The sequence below is a fragment of the Pleurodeles waltl genome, chromosome 9 (assembly GCF_031143425.1).
Source record: "Pleurodeles waltl isolate 20211129_DDA chromosome 9, aPleWal1.hap1.20221129, whole genome shotgun sequence".
NCBI classification, from domain to species: Eukaryota; Metazoa; Chordata; class Amphibia; order Caudata; family Salamandridae; genus Pleurodeles; species Pleurodeles waltl.
Window position 1 is genome coordinate 1052834181 of NC_090448.1, and position 19465 is coordinate 1052853645.

General features: G+C 43.8%; 2 protein-coding genes across 3 annotated transcripts in view; one reads left to right on the forward strand and one right to left on the reverse strand.

Moving 5' to 3' along the window:
* DMAC2L (distal membrane arm assembly component 2 like) overlaps window positions 1-1819 on the reverse strand; it is a 154525-nt gene extending 152706 nt beyond the window's left edge. The window contains exon 1 of one of the 2 annotated variants that reach the window (XM_069206017.1): window positions 1674-1819. The gene's annotated coding sequence lies outside the window, so the exon portion shown is untranslated. The remainder of the gene's footprint in view (window positions 1-1673) is intronic. The other variant, XM_069206018.1, reaches the window with a different exon arrangement.
* Window positions 1820-2199: 380 nt separating this feature from the next.
* L2HGDH (L-2-hydroxyglutarate dehydrogenase) overlaps window positions 2200-19465 on the forward strand; it is a 108140-nt gene continuing 90874 nt past the window's right edge. Inside the window, exons 1-3 of the mRNA XM_069208690.1 lie at window positions 2200-2474; window positions 11832-11947; window positions 17147-17298. Of these exons, the coding sequence (XP_069064791.1) occupies window positions 2371-2474; window positions 11832-11947; window positions 17147-17298 (372 nt within the window). The 5' untranslated portion in view covers window positions 2200-2370. The remainder of the gene's footprint in view (window positions 2475-11831; window positions 11948-17146; window positions 17299-19465) is intronic.

The window sequence follows — 19465 nt, forward strand, 5'->3', positions numbered from 1 at the left end:
CCTCTAGAGAGCCTGGCTTCTAGACACTGCCTACATTTCACTAATAAGGGATAACTGGGCCTGGTATAAGGTGTAAGTACCATAGGTACCCACTACAAACCAGGCCAGCCTCCTCCATACCACTGTGCTATATGGGTTACTTTTTACATTTTTCCTGTAATTGGTGACATTGGGTCATCCAGATAACTTGTCTAATGCCCGAATACCAGTCTTTCTCAATTTCCCCTGTTGATGTTTATCCACTACATTTTTTTTTTTTTATATATATATTTTGATTGAATAAATGCATGAAACATTCCATTTGCCTACTACTTTAATATCATTGTTTATGGGAGTGGTGTTGCATTTTATTCAAGGGACTCCTGTTCCTTTAAAGTTAGTTTACTGCTCCATTCTAGGACACTCTACTCACTCCATGACACTACGCCACACCAGTCGATGACACATCATTCTCCTTTATGCCATTAACTTTGAGCCATGCTGAATAGTAGTCTCGCTAGTGTACAGCATCGCTAAAACACATTGGTAAAGGCAATAGAACTTGCATAGGCGAGACTTATTGGCTTTGCCAATGCTTGTTTATAAGGTATGAACTTTAAGGTGACTTGCAATATCCTTATGTACGCAGGGGGTATTTTACCCCATATAATACATGGTCACACCACCAACTTTCCCACAAACCACTTAAAACCTTAGTGCATAGCTTCTGTCATTCCAAGCTATTAAAGTAGAGCAGAAGAAAGAAAAGCAACATTCAATTTTTTGCTTTAACCAGCTGCATTAATTATGCTCTGTGACCTGATCTACCTTTTACCTTGGCTGCTAGCTCTGGCAGAAGGCACTGTAATGTCAGAACTCGACTGTAATAACCCTATCATTGTCACTTTCTGATGTCTTTTCTTTATAATCAGTGAATGTCTTTTCTTTATACGCAGTGACTCGTTGCATCACAAACAGCCGTTTCTAAAGAAATTAGTGACTGGAGTTTATACAGAGATTAGAGAATCCATGTTTATATAGCCTGTAACTCCAAGAGCTTCTTCAGTTGAAATGCTTCTAGTTATGACTGATGTGGAGCTGAGCTTCCCAAGCTCACACACAGGAGTAGAAGTGTTACTAGAACTATGGTTTTCGAGCACAGCTTACAACTGTTGTACCTAATCGCTTTTGATATCTCCAGTGCAGTTCCAATTGGCGTGAGGCGAAGGGCATGATGGGTATGGGGCGCAAAGGGTATGTTCTTCCTTTTTACCCTCCTACCTTTATTTGCTTTGTGCATGAAGATGCAAGGTTAATCAACATGTTATTTTCACATTTGAGCTAATTACTTTGTGAATGTAAATAACAATAAAAGATACTTTCAGACTGTGTAAACATGCCTTCCTTTCTCCCTATTTCACTTCCAATATATATGATTGTGTATATTTATCGGAGCCTGCAGTTCGTAAACAACGAGCGATTTGAATAGGGTTGATTGAAAGTCGCCAAGGCTGTCCCTGTCCCCCCCAGAAATGTATTGTCTCCTACGCCCCTGATTTGAAGTAATGTTTAAACGAGCCGGAATTCGCAGTAACAGCGATAGACGAAAGAGTGCATAGGAACATGGCAAGCCTCAAAATATAGAGTGCTACATGCACCACAAGAGTGAACAAATACACAAGTATCCAATGTACCTCTATCGCCGCGGCTCCAGGGTCACTCTCAGCTGTGTTTTCTACTGCCGCACTCCTTCGTTTATGTCTACGACACTATCGCCCGCTTAAACGCAACTGCGTCTTTTGGGCAGAGAAGTGTCCAGAGCGGACGCCATAATAGTGTCAGGCTAAAAGCCTATGTATGTTTTGTCAGAAAAGTGTGTTCTGTCAGTGTCTAGTGGGCAAAGTAAATGATCTGCGCTTTACATTGGTGATTTCCCAAATAATGCGCTACCTAAACTGTAACTTGAAAAGAGCAACACGCAGCTGGACAGAGTTTTATGACATTGTGGGCGGCCATCTTGGAGTGGGGGCATTGAGAGGAAGTAACGGCATAGTAACAGGAAAACCCATAGGTACGATAACTGTAAACGCTCCAAATAACCTGAGCATAATACCCGCATTTGAGTCTTTAATAATGAGTATTATTTTCAGAAGTATTCGCAGATGTGCCCCTGTTCAGTGTTATTTACTTACGAGCTGGGGTCATCGCGGCGAAGTGACCATAGGCTATCAGGAGACGGCTGCAATATTTACTTGAATAGAGGGCAGGTCTCTGTAGTAAAGTCCTCCCCTCTGTCACCGGTTCTGAGCAGGCGGAGGGCAGGGGCATTAGATGCCTTAGACTGCCAGGACTCGAAGGAAGGAGCCTCCTTGAGGCTCGGCTTCAGCTGCCATGCTGAGAGCCCGGCGTGGCCTGATTCGGGGGGCTTGTGCACTCTGTGCGCCGGTGACACCGACTTCGGTCACACCTGTCGGCGCCAGACGGGAGCAGCACAGGTGAGAATCGCCGTGTCTGACGGCACCAGCCTTCTGAGTACTCAGTGCCCTTGTCTAAGTAGATCGCCATGCAGCTCTTATTAATATTGTCTTTGCATTAGGACATGTTTTTTTTTTTGTTTAAATGACAGTCAGCTAATATTGCTGACAAAGTAAGGTATACTTGAACCCAACTTTTCATCCGTTTTTGAGTGCAAAAGTCTGAAATATAACACTACTTGCCAGCGTTTCTTGCTGAGATCTCCTTCTGAAACATTTCGTGTAGCTATTGCACATCTCAAAAAAGCTATCATACATTTAAAGTAGCCGTTCAAAAAATGTACGATAAAACGATATCCGTGCATAAGCAATTTCGTTAATTAAAAAGTTCATACATCAGCTAACCGTACTCTATAATACAACAGCTAAAAATGGTTAAGGGGCTGCTACTCAAAACTCAATAAGACGAATGGTTCGCAAAAGTTGTGGAGCAGCCCTCTGATATATGGAAAGTGGCTTCTCGCAACAGTTGAAGGAGACTGCAGTAGATGTGACCTGACGGCCAGAACTGCAGACTTTATAACTGGGAAACCAGGTTCTAGTCCCGGCGTCTCCTCAGCATTCTGTGATTCTGGCCAAATCACCCCATCTCCATTTCACTGCTTTACCGAAACGAATATATATATATAAATATATATAATGTAATCTCGTGTAAGGCGCCCCAATGCTCTTGAGGCGAGTTCGGGCTATATGAAACTCCAAAAAATAAATGAAAACGAAGGAGTCTGGCGGAGGGCTACCCCAGAGGTTGTGATGTTTCTTGAACCTTTTACAGCTCCCAGTAGCTGATGTTCCCAAAGAAGAACTCTGAATAGCATGCATTCAGAGATCAGGTTCTGGTCTTCCCAACAGAAATTACAGTGTGCCTGCTGTGAGAGTTAGCTCAACCTGACCACCAAATGTGTTATTCCCATTCGCTGTTAGTGAGAGTTGAGGTCTCTGTGGATAGAGCTGTATTGTATAATGTATTGTATATTATTAATTACAATTTTTACAATGTATACACATTTTTAAATCCCCGGTACATAAAACAGAATGTATTCATTCCAAATTAAAATTACAGCTATCATGTATTAAGTCAAAATGGCCTAATGTAAACCAGGAAACAATAAATTAGGACGGAGCCATTATTCAACCTGCTGCCCGCGGCGGCACCTCCCAAGTTTAGTTCTCGCTTTGTGTGAAGACCCTTGGACTTCTAAGAATTCACTATACTCAAAAGAATTCATTATGCACAATCACTTACAAGTTTGGAGCACAGCTGTTCCTAACATAATGCTCAAATAACAGTGGAGTAGTATCTAAAAGCTGAGCCATAGTTACTGCCAAAATTCCGAAACCGTTCTATTAGTACTGCTTGGCTCGTTAAGGGAACTTGAGCGATTTAGCAACCTCCGGGATAAATAGTCTTACATACTGGCAGTTTGACATGGCCACTAGATCTAAATGAGTTTTCCACTGTGGTATAACATTTTCCGTAGTGGGCCAGACCCGTCATGTCGTCAGAATTATGGCAAAGTGATAGAGCCTCCTTGAAGGTGCACGTTACAGTCTCTTTGTCCTGACTGCAGGTGGAGGCCCATGCTTCAAAGGTCACCACACCAGTGGACTCTAGAAACTCTCTGAGTTCTAGGAATGGGTTATACACCGCCAATTCCCGTTGTCAGGTTTGGGACTAGTAACCTGGGGAACTTCCATTTGGACTGCTATGAAGAACTGCCTACACTTTGTTTTGAGGGAAAGAGCACATGACCTGCTCAGGAGGGACTTTGGAGGTGTCTTTGCACAAGAGAGACATTGCTGTGAAGAAGTGAAGCCAAGGTGGAATAAGTTGAAGACGTCTGCTGTGTCCTTGGGAGAGATTTGCAGTACTTTACCGGTGTATCCCAAGAGTCCTTAAGATGCCCTAGAGTATAACTTGACTACGTAGTCCCTTGGACTGAGGGTACCTGTGAACCTAAACCTTTACGAGTTTACCAACTCCAATTTATGCGGCAGTGCATAAAATCAGCAGAGTGCCAGAAAGCTGTGAGGTGGTGCAAGAAACCAAACCACCTTCTACTGTCTCTACCAATGATAAGCCAAAGTATTTTGAAGGAGAAGCCAGCACCAGGAACCGAGTACTCACGTGGTGTGGGCAACTAGCTGTTTGGGTGGTGGGTTTGTGTTTGGGACAGAAGAAGATTCTCAAGCTGTCTGACTGGTGCTTGCTGCCCATACTCCCCAGATATGTGTTTCCACTGGGATCCCTAGATTCACTCCAGTGAGTTGAACTGGATGTTTCTGCTGCTTCTTTAGTGTCAGAGCAATGCAACACATATCCTGCGAGCAAAGCAGACCCACTAAGGACAAAAAGATGTACAGGTGCGAACTGTGCCAGATTCGGATCGGACACCACAAAAGGTACTGTACATTACATAGTATCCCACATTGGGACTGTGTGGGGCAGAATGAAGAAACACTTCCTGAGAAAGAAGAGATGGGTGAGTTTCTAAACATACTGCTCTCTTTGAATCAGCTTCTTGCACCCCGTAATGTACAAATAAGGGAACTCCCAAAGGCTGTGACAAAACAGCACCTTATGAGCTTGTCCCATGGAAGTAACCAAGTCAGTGTTTCCTAAACTGTGTGTCACAACCCACTTGTGAATCACAAGCTGATTTTTGGTGGGTTGCACAATTCCAAGATAAATAAGGATAGTAAAGATCCATTTAAATTCTGTATTTATCTTGTCACTTTTGCTGCGCTTCAAAGACAGAGGTCAAATGTCAGGATACGTCTTCTGCTGATGATATTTTCTAACAAAGGGACTGGTGTGTACAAACTCCCCTCACTTTGCAGTCAGAGAAAGAAAAGTGAAGTGAATTATGTGACAATCTTTCTGGGGTACATGAAGTGTGAATGGAAATACTGTGGATGTAATTTTTTCATAACGCAACAAAATGTAAATACTATTAAATGAATGGCACATATTCATCAGTTAGGAAAGCAAATATGAGGTACTTTTTGTGTAATTCTGAAGTGTGATAAACAACGATTTTAATAAGATCAGAACAAATCAAGACACATTACTTGGTGATCCACAAGTAAAGAATATTCATTGAAACCAGATTTCCACACATTATCATTTGTGTGTAATATAGTTTTATCAGTAAAATTTAGGTCTGTACAAATTCAGTGACCATTTTAATGGAAAATGCACTGTCTGTGAATGACAATGATCTACCACGCAGTGCTTTAGTTACTTTAAAAAATCACCTGCCTCATGTCCATGAAAGCTATATGGGTCACAAATGTTTGTCGTACTAAAATATGGGTTTGGTTATAAACGTTTGAGTAGCACTGGCCCAGGCTGTTCTTGATGTTAACTATTTGCAAGTAATAGTGACTACCTCCATTGTAATTTGTTACATACACATCTATTTATGTATCGTATTACATCATGAGTGATTATAGTAAACTATTTCATCTTTTCAAAACGCTAAACACTGGATATTCTGTAAAAAACTCATTGTGGTGGCTTGTTGAGTTCTGAGGCTTTAACCCCATTGCATCCCTGAGTAAGCCTTGAATTTCTTGACTTCGTTAACATGAGGGTTAAATGTTAAATTGGTGTGCTTATTGCTGAGGTTTTGGCTCAATGGCAAGGTTAAGCCCAAGGGCACCAGTGGTAAAAGGTTCTGATTATTACAGCTTGAGTGCAGTAATCATCGTCTTTAGATGTTTTTGGTGGGGTATTACAATCCCTGCAGCGGTGCCAAGATCAGCAATTCGCTTTGAAAGGGGCCTAGCCTGCTGACTTTAAGGTGTGCTCTCCAGCCATTTCCATCTCCTCCATCTGGGGTGGTAGCCTCGGGTTGGACAAGTCTGTTCTCCTCTTGATCTTCTTTAGGCAGCATCCCGCTGCACCCTGTACTGCAGTAGCACTGGGTGCCCTGTTCGTTAATGTGTTGGGGTTCCAGGTCCTTCAGAACAAGGTGTCAAACCTCTGTGGAATGAAGGAAAGGGAGGCAGGAACAATACTGAGGGACTCCTCGTAAGTCTACATACTCTTGTGCCAGTTAGGTGGTCCGTGGTCGCCCTCAACACACTAAGATGTGCTTGTATGACTTGGCAAGCGTTAATAACTAAAATGGTAAGACCGCGAGGCACTACATGGGGGAGGGTCGATATTATGCAGATAGGTGAATATATGGCTGCAAATCTTTCACGAAGTCAGCTTTAAAAACTACCCATCACATCTTAGACGTCCAGAGCGCTGTACTGGGTGTAGTCCTCTACAGTGTGCACTCAGAGAAGTCTGTAGAAGTGCCTGTGTTGAATGAAAACAGTTTGTATTTCTTCAGGACAAAGGCTTTGGTAATTCCCCCAGTGTCACCCAGCCTCTTGTGCTCGGGGGCAGAGTCCATGCAAGGATGGATGCTTCATTGAAGGAGATGCTGGCGCTACATTAGATCTTCCTGTAGTCCCTTGCAGTCAGTTTTTACCTAGGTGCACTCTGTGTGACCGCCCAGGCCTTATCCCACGGTCCTAAGCACGACGCGTTTCGTTAAGGCCAATGCGTGAATGCCAAACTGTTTTCCAAGGCAGTAATACATCCCTGAAGTTTTATGTAGGAAATGTATCTACCGGAATGCAAAGTATAAGTCGTAACTATACGCACCGCTTCCTGCTGAGATGCGTCAACGTGAGATCTCTGTTCTTTCTCCTCTGCTGGTGATCTCTGCCTGCTGTCTCCTGAAAACACGAAGTCAACATTTTTAAACTGTTCTAAAGGAAAACAACGTGCTCACAACTGCGCCCTAGGCTACGGACGGGGATGATTGCAGCCCAGGGCAGCAGCCATGAGAGTTCACTTGTGTCCACTGCTAGTCTGCACCTGCGGCCACTGAAGTGTGGCCCGTGAGAAGAGAGTGTACTTGGTAAATGTTTACTTTTCAAAGGCACTTTGAAATGTCAAGTTTGTAAAACAGTTCCATAACAAAACTTTATTTTTTGAAAATTAAATTATTCTGTTGAATTATCTCTGTTTTTGTGAAATGCTGCGTCGCCCTGTGACGCTATACGCTCAAGAATACACTTGTACAACGTACAGAGATCTCCAATTGGCAACAACAATGCCACTTTATGCCAGTTAGGTGTTTTAGAACAAAAGGGTGATCTGGTATGAGAGATGTCGTTTCGCAGTGCGAACTTTCATTAAAGTTAAGGGGAAATCAAGGTTGGCCCCAGTGAAGCACTGTGCATGAGACCTGCCTTCTCCGGGCACCCGATCCCTTTGTATTACTGAGAGTATTATTGAGTGGACGCATTGTTGCAAGGAGTGACCTTTCATCAGCAGCTCGCAAGCAGCAGAGAACCGTAAGAAGGCGTCTTAATGTCTCCATCGAACTTTGACCCCTGAGAGCGCCCAGGCTTGTTTTGCTGGTGTGGCAAAGGTCGCTTTACCACTGTTTCTAGCAGGAGTGGCGTTAGCACAGCTGGACTTGCGCCAGACTGTGTAAAAAGTGTGGGGGTTCTTGAGTGGGAAGTGTCCCGAGGGCCTGCAGGCCAGGTTAGAGGGGCAAACATAGTTGCAATTGGTCTATTAGCAAGCGTATTAGACCAGTAGCATTTGTGAAGATTGTATTGTTTGAAGACAACTTAACAGGGGTAGTGTTTTTTTTTTTTTACTGGAGGCAAGGGGGTTCTGTGGCATTTCTAAAAACCCAGAGGACAGTAAAAAAAAGGATTTAGAGACTACCATACCAGGTTTGGAGTTGGCGTTCATCAAACAATGCAATTTTGAAAATGTTCCTGTTCGCACCGCCAACAAAATAGTCTGTCCCCGGTTCCCCAAGGCAGCTCCCCACTTACACCACTGTTTGTTTACTCCCATTTCACCAGCAGCCTTTCCTTATAGAATATTCAAACCTACACAATCAGGTTTAATATAAGCTGTCCAAGAGGTAAGGGATGTGTCTAGTATTGAAGTTGACGGGCAGGGTTTTCATATAAGTCTAATGCTATTAAGGTAGGAGGTACGTTTTCACTTCATGTTAAGCCGTTGGGTTATAGCAACAGCAGATGCGTCCTGTCAAGGCTCCATCTTCCCTCCGGCGTAACACAGGACAGACCTGCTTAGCATTGTTACTTCCTCCCTGTTGCTGTTACCCAGTGAGTAATGCGAGGGAGTTTTGCCCTGCACACTGCTACTTTCGCCCCTCTGGAGTCAAGGCTTGAGGCCAGCACCAAGGCTGCTGTTTGTGGCAGTCTCCTCTGCAGCTCACGCCAAACATTGGCCCACAGAATTTGATCATTCTTGGTTCAGGGGCACACAACACATCGGCACGTGCACTCAGCCGGTCACAACACTTGGGCACTGTAGGGTAGTGTACAGGAAGAAAGTTGAATCCTTAGCAAACTACTGTCTTTGTCTTGTCACGCAAAATTCTGCCTTGACCACATACTTCACATTTGCTTCTTAAAACAAGAAGTTAATCATTATTGCCAGAATAATTCCAGTCACTTTATATACCTGGATACGTTTTAGTGGATTTGAGTGAGTATATTTGTGTTATAATTGGCAGCCACTTTACTCCAAGTCAGATTCTTCCTTGGTCCCATTCCCACCACAAAGTCCTCGACGACCAGTGAATTTCCATGATTTTCCTAATTGACATGGGTGGTCATTTACAAGTCTGAGCATGACTGTTATGACTTTGTTTTGTTTGTTCCATATGTCATCTCATGAATGCCCAGCCAAAATATTGCTAGGTCTTTGTGAACACAAAATCGTTTAGTAGACCTGGCCCAAACAACCTGATTCAGAGTTTATGACTCCAAAAACTTCTCTGGCATTGTGCAAAACCCATTTTAGGAGTCCATAAAGTTTTACAGACTCTTAAAATGGGTTTGCAAACAGATATTGATTTGTCTTTTGGAAGGGACGTGTTTTGATACCAAAACTGTAGCAGATGTATCAATGATCTGCAATTGGAATTCTGTTCAAAGCTATTGTAAAGTTGCCCACCCCAAGAGGGTACTAACTGGTAACTCATTCACAAAAGGGAAGGGGTATCCTTTGACCCTTCCATTTGTGAATTAGGCTACAGGTTTCTGGGGAGTAGGCAGTTGTTCAGGCAACCCCTGCCATCTCTGAGAAACTTTTTTTTTAGAAGAATTAAAAAAAAAAAAAAAAAAAAAAAGCAGCCCTATTTCCTTTAAGGAAAATGGTCTGTTTTTTTCTTTTTATACTGTATTCAAAAACAATCACAGGTGGGGTCATCTGCTTAACCTTGCAGGCCAACATCCCTGTGATTGTGGCCTATCAAACTGAGTCGCAATTTGCAATCTACCTAATGAAAATTAGGTAGGTCAGATTACTACTCAATCCAAATCCTTATTTTGCGAACCAATTTATTAGTACATAAATTGGGTTCACAAAAGAAGTTTCTGGTCCCAAATTACAACTGCTTTTTGTGACTAGAAAGTTAGTATATCTGGGCCTTTTCTCTTTACCATGCAGGTCCTTCTGAAGATCCAGTCGTGGTTTCCACCCTAGGTTGACCAAAAGTATTAATCCCAGGGTATCATGACAAATGTCCTAATTTAGTATACAGGGAGTGCAGAATTATTAGGCAAATGAGTATTTTGACCACATCATCCTCTTTATGCATGTTGTCTTACTCCAAGCTGTATAGGCTCGAAAGCCTACTACCAATTAAGCATATTAGGTGATGTGCATCTCTGTAATGAGAAGGGGTGTGGTCTAATGACATCAACACCCTATATCAGGTGTGCATAATTATTAGGCAACTTCCTTTCCTTTGGCAAAATGGGTCAAAAGAAGGACTTGACAGGCTCAGAAAAGTCAAAAATAGTGAGATATCTTGCAGAGGGATGCAGCACTCTTAAAATTGCAAAGCTTCTGAAGCGTGATCATCGAACAATCAAGCGTTTCATTCAAAATAGTCAACAGGGTCGCAAGAAGCGTGTGGAAAAACCAAGGCGCAAAATAACTGCCCATGAACTGAGAAAAGTCAAGCGTGCAGCTGCCACGATGCCACTTGCCACCAGTTTGGCCATATTTCAGAGCTGCAACATCACTGGAGTGCCCAAAAGCACAAGGTGTGCAATACTCAGAGACATGGCCAAGGTAAGAAAGGCTGAAAGACGACCACCACTGAACAAGACACACAAGCTGAAACGTCAAGACTGGGCCAAGAAATATCTCAAGACTGATTTTTCTAAGGTTTTATGGACTGATGAAATGAGAGTGAGTCTTGATGGGCCAGATGGATGGGCCCGTGGCTGGATTGGTAAAGGGCAGAGAGCTCCAGTCCGACTCAGACGCCAGCAAGGTGGAGGTGGAGTACTGGTTTGGGCTGGTATCATCAAAGATGAGCTTGTGGGGCCTTTTCGGGTTGAGGATGGAGTCAAGCTCAACTCCCAGTCCTACTGCCAGTTCCTGGAAGACACCTTCTTCAAGCAGTGGTACAGGAAGAAGTCTGCATCCTTCAAGAAAAACATGATTTTCATGCAGGACAATGCTCCATCACACGCGTCCAAGTACTCCACAGCGTGGCTGGCAAGAAAGGGTATAAAAGAAGGAAATCTAATGACATGGCCTCCTTGTTCACCTGATCTGAACCCCATTGAGAACCTGTGGTCCATCATCAAATGTGAGATTTACAAGGAGGGAAAACAGTACACCTCTCTGAACAGTGTCTGGGAGGCTGTGGTTGCTGCTGCACGCAATGTTGATGGTGAACAGATCAAAACACTGACAGAATCCATGGATGGCAGGCTTTTGAGTGTCCTTGCAAAGAAAGGTGGCTATATTGGTCACTGATTTGTTTTTGTTTTGTTTTTGAATGTCAGAAATGTATATTTGTGAATGTTGAGATGTTATATTGGTTTCACTGGTAATGATAAATAATTGAAATGGGTATATATATTTTTTTTGTTAAGTTGCCTAATAATTATGCACAGTGATAGTCACCTGCACACACAGATATCCCCCTAACATAGCTAAAACTAAAAACAAACTAAAAACTACTTCCAAAAATATTCAGTTTTGATATTAATGAGTTTTTTGGGTTCATTGAGAACATGGTTGTTGTTCCATAATAAAATTAATCCTCAAAAATACAACTTGCCTAATAATTCTGCACTCCCTGTACATGTTCTGCTTAAAAGGAAAGGCCTATGTTTGAAATCTCTGGCAGAGCTCGGTCATTACATCCTGATGGAAAATAATAGATGCTTCTAAAGTCCAGTCCAGTCAGGAAAGAAGTGCTGTGTATGTCATTAGTAAATCTATCCTTTTTCTTTTAGCACATGCAATGTGGTCGTTGTTGGTGGTGGAATTGTGGGGTTGGCAACTGCCCGGGAGCTGATCTTGCGACATCCCTCTCTTTCGTTTAGCGTGGTGGAAAAGGAGAAAGAGCTAGGTATGATATTTGTTTTATTTTAACATTTCACACGGTAAGACATCACTGTATGGAATATGCTCATATTCAGTTTTTTCTCAATTGTTTTTTGTTTATTGGATTTCATGGCTAGTGCATAAAATGAGCTTACCTACAACCGATCAAACGTTTTAGCTTAGTTGGATCTGACCCCCAGAAGCATCCCTTGTATTATTTTGTTTGCTTTCAGTCTCCTTCCTCTCTGATTCCATTTCTAATCCCTCGGAATCACTCGTTGAACTTTGGTCCTTGCAGCACACAGGCTGTGTGTGTAGTGAAGACAATCCAGTATCCGTATTCCCTTGATGCATCAATGTTGTCTGTTTTGAAAGCAGGGGATACTCCACTGCACACACCAACACCATTACCCAGGCTGGAGAAGGTGTAAATTCTCTAGAACCTCACCTTGCCTACTTAAAAGTTCACATGGAATTTGACTTCTGCACAGTTGCCAAGTCTTGGAGGTGGTAGCACAGCTTCGCAGACTCAAACATTGTTTTGATAATATGCTGTTTCAACACTGCAGGAGCACAGTGCTTATATTTATCTCTTTGTTTCTCATTCAGAAGTTGCCGCCCCCAATTAATCTATGCATGTTTCGAATGCAGAAGTAGAAAGTAAAGACGTATCCTTGATAACAGTTTGGAAAACTTGCATTCTATGTGCAAGTTCACAGTAAAACATTTTGAATGTCAAGTCACCCAGCCAACCAATGGCCTCCTACCTCACTAGGCCCTTCCAAAAGTGAGTTGGAGACCCGAAAGTCCAAGGATGGACTCTGAAGCATGAACACACTAACTGCATCAAAGGGGCCAGCCAGTCCTATTTAATGTTTTCAGCATGTTTAGAAGGGGGTTCACTAAGTTACAGGACAAACCTGCCATTGCCAATTCATCAGTATTGGGACTGTGCAGACCTCATTTAAACCAGTTGTTCTAGGCCTTTTGACTTCTGTGGTGGACCCCCACTTAATTATTACTGGAACTTGGGGACCCCCAGTGAATCCTTATTGGAATCCGGAGACCAACTGAGTGATTAATGGAAGCCAGGACAGCCCCCCACCCAAAGTCATCGCTGTAACAAGGGAACCGCTGCCTAAGCATTTTAGATTATTTGAACTGCAAAACAATACATAACAAATAAAGAAACAACATTCATCAACCAAACAAGTACACAGATGATGAAACAATTTAAATAATTCACAAATAAATGTAAAAAAAAGTTGGAGCTTTTTTAAATTCAACTGAGGACAGTTATCATCCATACTATATTCTGCTTCATGCACTTGCACTGCTCCCATGAATCAATCTGAGGATACTAATTTCATTTGTAACCTCCTCTTTCAAATTCCTTCTGATTTACATAATGTTTTAATATTTTTAATTTTACATTTTGCTTCTTTATTTACGTACACTTCATTGCTATTACATTTTCTAAGCAGTCGTGGATCTTTGAGTGACATTCGTTGACCCCCAGGGGTCCCTGGACCACAGGCTCAAAACCGTTGTTTACACAAAGGTTATGCTCCTTTCATTTTCAACTCTTTTTTTCGATAGAGCAGTAGGGCTGCTGGTGACCGGGATATGAAGCTTTGTCAATCAGCTTGGAGTGGGTGTGCCCCTAAAACCTTCTCTAAGGGTGGTGCTGTGTTTGAGGCTGACCCTCATGCACCTCCTTTGAAGCTTTCATCTGTTCACTGATGGCTCAGCTCATGCATGCATTAATTGTAGGAATTCTATGAGCCTGCACTTGGCTTGTGCACTTGGCCTTCAGCCTCCTTAAGAACATGTATTAAAATGGCATCTAAGCAGCAGTATTGACCGAAGCACACCATCCTCCCCCCAAATCCTAGACCCATCCCAATCAGGATTCAGAAGCAACCACAGCACTGAAACCACACTCTTAGCAGCCGCCAACAACATATCCATCATGCTAGACCACGGAGGCACGGCCGCACTCATCCTCCTCGACCTCTCCGCTGCATTTGACACTGTTTCCGACTCCACCCTCTGCGCCAGACTACACGACACCGGCATCCAAGATAAACCACTGGGTTGGATCAGGCCCTTCCTCACCGGAATAACACAGAATGTCAGACTACCACGCTCAAGTCAGAACCCAAAGACACGTGCTGCGAGTGCCACAAGGATCTTCACTCAGCCCGACACTTCAACATCTACATGGCCCGCTTGCCAAGATCATCAGACAGCAGGGGCTAAACATAGTCTCCCAGGTTGATGATACCCAACTGACCCTCTCTCTGTCTGAGGACTCTGCAAAGGCCAAGAGAAATTTCCACGATGCGATGCGAGCAGTTGCCGCCTAGATGGAAGCCAGCTGCCTCAAACTCAACTCGGACAAGACAGAGCTCCTCCTAAGCGGCTCCACCACTTCCACCTGGAAGGACTCCTGGTGGCCCACCGCACTCAGAAACGCCCCCACGGACCACGCAGGCAACGTGGGCATCATCCTGGACTCCTCTCTATCCATGACCCGCCAAGTCAACGCCATCTCATCATCATGCTTCCACACCCTCCAATTCCTGTGAAAGTTTTTCAGGTGGATACCCTCCGACACGAGGAAGACAGTCACCCAAACACTCCTCACTAGCAAACTGGACTACGGCAACGTAGTCAATGCCGGCATCACCAAGAAACTACAATCAAGACTGCAAAGAATCCAGAATGCAGCAGCCAGACTCATCCTGGAAATCCCCTGACACAACCACATCTCCTCCCACTTCAGAGACCTACACTGGCTTCAAGTCAACAAGCGCATCAAATACAAACTCCTGATCCACACCTACAAGGCACTGCACAACATAGGACCAGTGTACCTCAACTACGCCTTGCCTTCTGCGTACCCCACAGACATCTCCGTTCTACCCAACTCACCCTTGCAGCCATTCCCAAGATCCAGAAAAGCACAGCAGGAGGAAGATCCTTCTCCTACCTAGCAGCCCAGACATAGAACACGCTACCTCTCAAGTTCAGGCAGACCGCATCACTGAAGCAGTTCAGGAAGGACCTCAAGACCTGGCTTTTCAACTGAGAAGCACGTCCACAAACAGCACCTTGAGTCCCTACAGGTGATTAATCATGCTTTACAAATCACCGATTGATTGACAGAAAAAGTGGAATAATACAACTTTATTGTTTTGTAAGTCTGTGGTGGTAGCAATGGATTGTTTCTTAGTTTTTGTGATGTAGACAAGGGATAAACATTCCAAAACACTCATGAATACCAACCATCCTGACTCTTTACAGGTGCCATGCATTTTGAGCAGTGCCATGCCCTGGCACTCATTTAGTTGCACTCAAAGGGTGGTCTTCCACCCCAGACACTACTTTTCGGGGTCCTAGACCTAAGCCCTATGCAGCTACGCAACTCTTGTACAGATTGTGCTGCACACAGCTTGGCCATCAACCCTGCATGCTTGTTCACTTTTGTCCCCAAATTGATGCAGACTGGAAATGACCTGGCCCTTGCAAGGGCATTATTTCCAACTGTCTGGGTCATTATGCATGCTTTGATCTTTATTCCCATGTATGAGAAAGCTGCCTGGACAGAATATGTCTTTAAACTCTGTTCACTGCAGCACAAGGCAATTTCCTGCAGTTGACTCACTATTAACAGTGTGATTCCTGTTCAGGTGGAAAACATTTCAGCTACTACAAGTGTCATGCAGTCTCTCCAAGTACTTTAAAAATACCATATGGCAGTCATTGACTGTTCGTGTCTTCCCAGTCTTTCTGTGTGTGTGTGTGGGGAAATGAGTACTGGCTCCTTCGAGGCCAGTGAAAGAGCTCCAGAGGCCCTCCCCCAGTTCAATGCATAGTCCTTATTTTCCTTTGATGTTTTGGCCACTTCTTACCGTAACTTATTTAATGATTCCAGACTACTTTGCCCAGGGCAGGGTCAATCTGTGGATTTAAAGTGAGAGGTTCACTCGAACATGTTGCACTATAGGGGTAAGTCATCCCTCCATTTCTGGGATAAGTTCTCTCAACTAACATATCTTGATTGAAGAGCTGACCAGTAGCACCATAGGGTTGACTCAAGCTTCTATTTAGAAGTACCTTGCAGTCATTGGTGGACTGAAATAAGAAACAATCCCTCCTTGTTATTTTATGGGTTGAAACTGGATCAGCAGTAACACGTGTCTTATCACAGATCATTGCTGAAAATATAAAATGAAATATTTGCCACTTCTCTGGTACATCCCACAAGCACAACAAAAAGCATAAAAAAATCCCTGGGAAAAAAGGTATTTTGCATTTCAGATCAGTGTACTTCCCCACCTCTGGCATGGCCCCTGACCGGCTCGGAGGTGGTTTTAAGACAGCAGAGCTGCAATATTCCTCTAATTGGGAGCTATGTTTGATCTCAGTGCTCGGTCTCTTCAGTTCCTGACAGTTTGGCCTAGTGTGCCGAACTGGGCTTTCAAGATGTGACGAGCAGCACATCCAAACTTATTGTGGTGCATTTGCTTCATGTCCTTTTATCAGTCTCTCAGTTCTATGTCCTCTTTCTTTTTGGGAACAGCAACAGATCTTATTGCAGAAAGGCACCACTTGAGGATCAGGAGAGGATTTTCTTTCAAGGTTGCTCCTGTTCATTGATTTCTGTACAGTTTTGAATGTCAGCTTATGCCTGGACTTGGAGACACTTGCACCAAAAGTTTTAACCTTCCGTCGCTACTGCTGCGAAATGTCTAAATGATGTGTTCTGACATGTGAATTTAAGGAGCATCAAATGTCAAAGACCAAACCACAACCACCCCCGCCTACTGTCCACTCCATAATTTTGGAGCTGCTGGAGTTTTTCTCCGGCACTGACCATATTGTTGTTCTGTTCGAATGGTAGTTTGCACCATCTGCCTTACATGTACAAGGGGGCAACTTTCTTGTATTAAGTGCAGCACAACCATATTCTTTTCAGTGGGAAGGCCTAGGCGTGTTGTAAAGTTTGTGTTTTTGGGACTAGCAGTTCTTACCTTTCCCATCTAATTGCCTTGTGCCTTTCTGCAAAATACGTTACCTCATAGTTCACTTTTAATCAACCACTTGAGCTCTTGAGGGTTGTAGCACTAGGAACATAGGTAGAATTTTTTTTTTTTTTTTTTTTTTTTTTAAAGCCGGTTCTGCTTGAGTAATTTGTGTCTTTGTCTCTTTGATTCAGCTAGTCATCAGAGCGGACATAACAGTGGAGTAATTCACTCTGGAATTTACTATACACCTGGGTCTCTCAAAGCCAAACTATGTGTAAAAGGTGCTTCCCTCTGCTATGATTACTGCGATCAGAAGGGGATTCCATACAAGAAATGTGGCAAGGTAATTCTGTTTCTTACTTTTGTTTACTTATTTTGTGGAGGAGATATTTTCACATACTATCTAAGAGTTGTGCAACTGTTATCAGTAGCTTCACTTCTTATGGACCAATGTGGTGCTATGCACAATAAATAATGTTTTTTTTATTGGACTGGTAGTGCATGACACATAAGTAAAGACACTCCATGTTAATTTCAGATTATAAGGTAGACCAAAAGATGCTGTTTATTGCAACATGAAATACAATTCTTGTTCCTATGTTATATTCACAAAGGTTGTGTTGCAATATTGTTGCATTAGCAGGAATAATGGTCACACCTTGAGATGTAAGATACATATTTTTGAATTCTTGTAGCCAGTGACCAGCAATATCAATTCATGGCCAACCAATATGGTGGGCCTCCAGACTCCTAGAAACTCCCTAAGGGTGTTCCATGTGAACAGGCTCAAGCCTCACTTCGAGAGGTCCGAAGTGAGCATGCTTCTTGTGACAGATGAGGGAGCAGAAAAGGATATTGAACCGCTCCCTGACCTCCTCTCTGCAGAAGAACAGGATGGGTCAGTGGAGAGTGTCAACCTCCTTTCCACCCTGACCTCAGAGCAGCAGGGTGACTGTTACCAGTTGCAGGGACAGTTTGCGTCACTGTTTTCCTTCACCCCTGGATTTACACATCTGTGCATCTGCGATATTGACAGAAGACATCCCACTGTAAAGAACACACTTTACAGGTTGTCAGATAGGGTGAGAGCCAGCATCAAGGAAGAAGTCTCTAAGATGCTGGCCTTAGGGGTGATTGAGCCCTCTAATAGTCCCCTGGTCCAGCCCTGTTGTGTTGGTACCAGAGGCTGCCCCACTGGGACAACACCAGAACTTCAGTTCTGTGTGGACCACAGAGGACTCAGCTCAGTCACCAGGACTGATGTACACCCCATCCCTCGAGCTGGTTAGCTCATTGACAGGGTACACACTGCCAAATTCCTCAGTACCTTTGGTTTGAAATCAGGGTACTGGCAGGTCACCTTGACTGAGGGAGCTAAAGAGAGGACAGTATTTTCAACCCCAGAAGGCCACTTCCAGTTTCAGGTGATGCCCTTCGGATTGATAATTGCCCCGGCTACCTTCCAAAGGTTGGTCAACAGGATCCTGGCCGGTAAGGAGGCCTTTTGTGTCACCTGCCTAGATGGCATCGCTGTCTATAGTTCCAGCTGAGAGAAACACCTACACCACCGCCGCGAGGCTGCAATAGGCAGACATGACCATCAAAGCCAGTAAGTGCAGATTGGACAGTGTTCTGTGATGTATTTGGGACAACTGGTAGGTTGGGGCAAGGTGCAGACTTTCCAGGCCAAGATTAAAACCATCGTGGCCTGGCAACCACTTAAAACCCAAACAGAAGTAAAAGCCTTGTTAGCCATCACAGGCTACTACAGAACATTTGTTAGGGGTATGGCACCATTGTTGCCCCCTTAACTGAGTTGACTTTGAAGAAGCAGACCAGATTGGTGATTTGGACAGTCTTGTCAAAAACCCTTTGACACCCTCAAATGCACCTGACTTCTCCGAGCAATCAGTCGTGCAAACAGGTGCCTCAGAGCATGGCACAGGGGCAGTCTTAGCACAGCTAATGATGAAGGCCTAAACCAACCAGTAGCCTTAATTAGTAGGTTACTCCCACAGAAACAGGGAGCATATCATTGAAAGAAAAGCTTTTGCTGTGGTCTGGACACTGAAGAAGCTGAGACATACATGTTTGGGACTCATTTCTTGGTTCAGGCAGACCACAGGCCCCTCAGATGGCTCATGCAGATGAGGGGTGAAAATCCCAAGCTGCTGGGAATGATCTTTACGGTGGAACACCATCTGGGATCAGAACACGCCAATGCTGATGGTCTCTCCAGTTTTTTCCACCTTATTGAAGAGAACTCCCAATGGATTGAGTAACTCCTCCCACTTTCAACTGAGGAGGACACGTGTTACACCTGACAGCCTTAGGGTGGTCTCCCCTTCGCGCCCCCAACCTTTTGCCTGCCCTTCTCCATTTTCTGGCCTTGTTTTTGCTGGTTTTAGGACTCTGTGCACTTTACCACTACTAACCAGTGCTAAAGTGCTGGTGCTTTCTCCCCTAAATCACAGTAATATTTGTCCAACCCCCAATTGGCATATTGAATT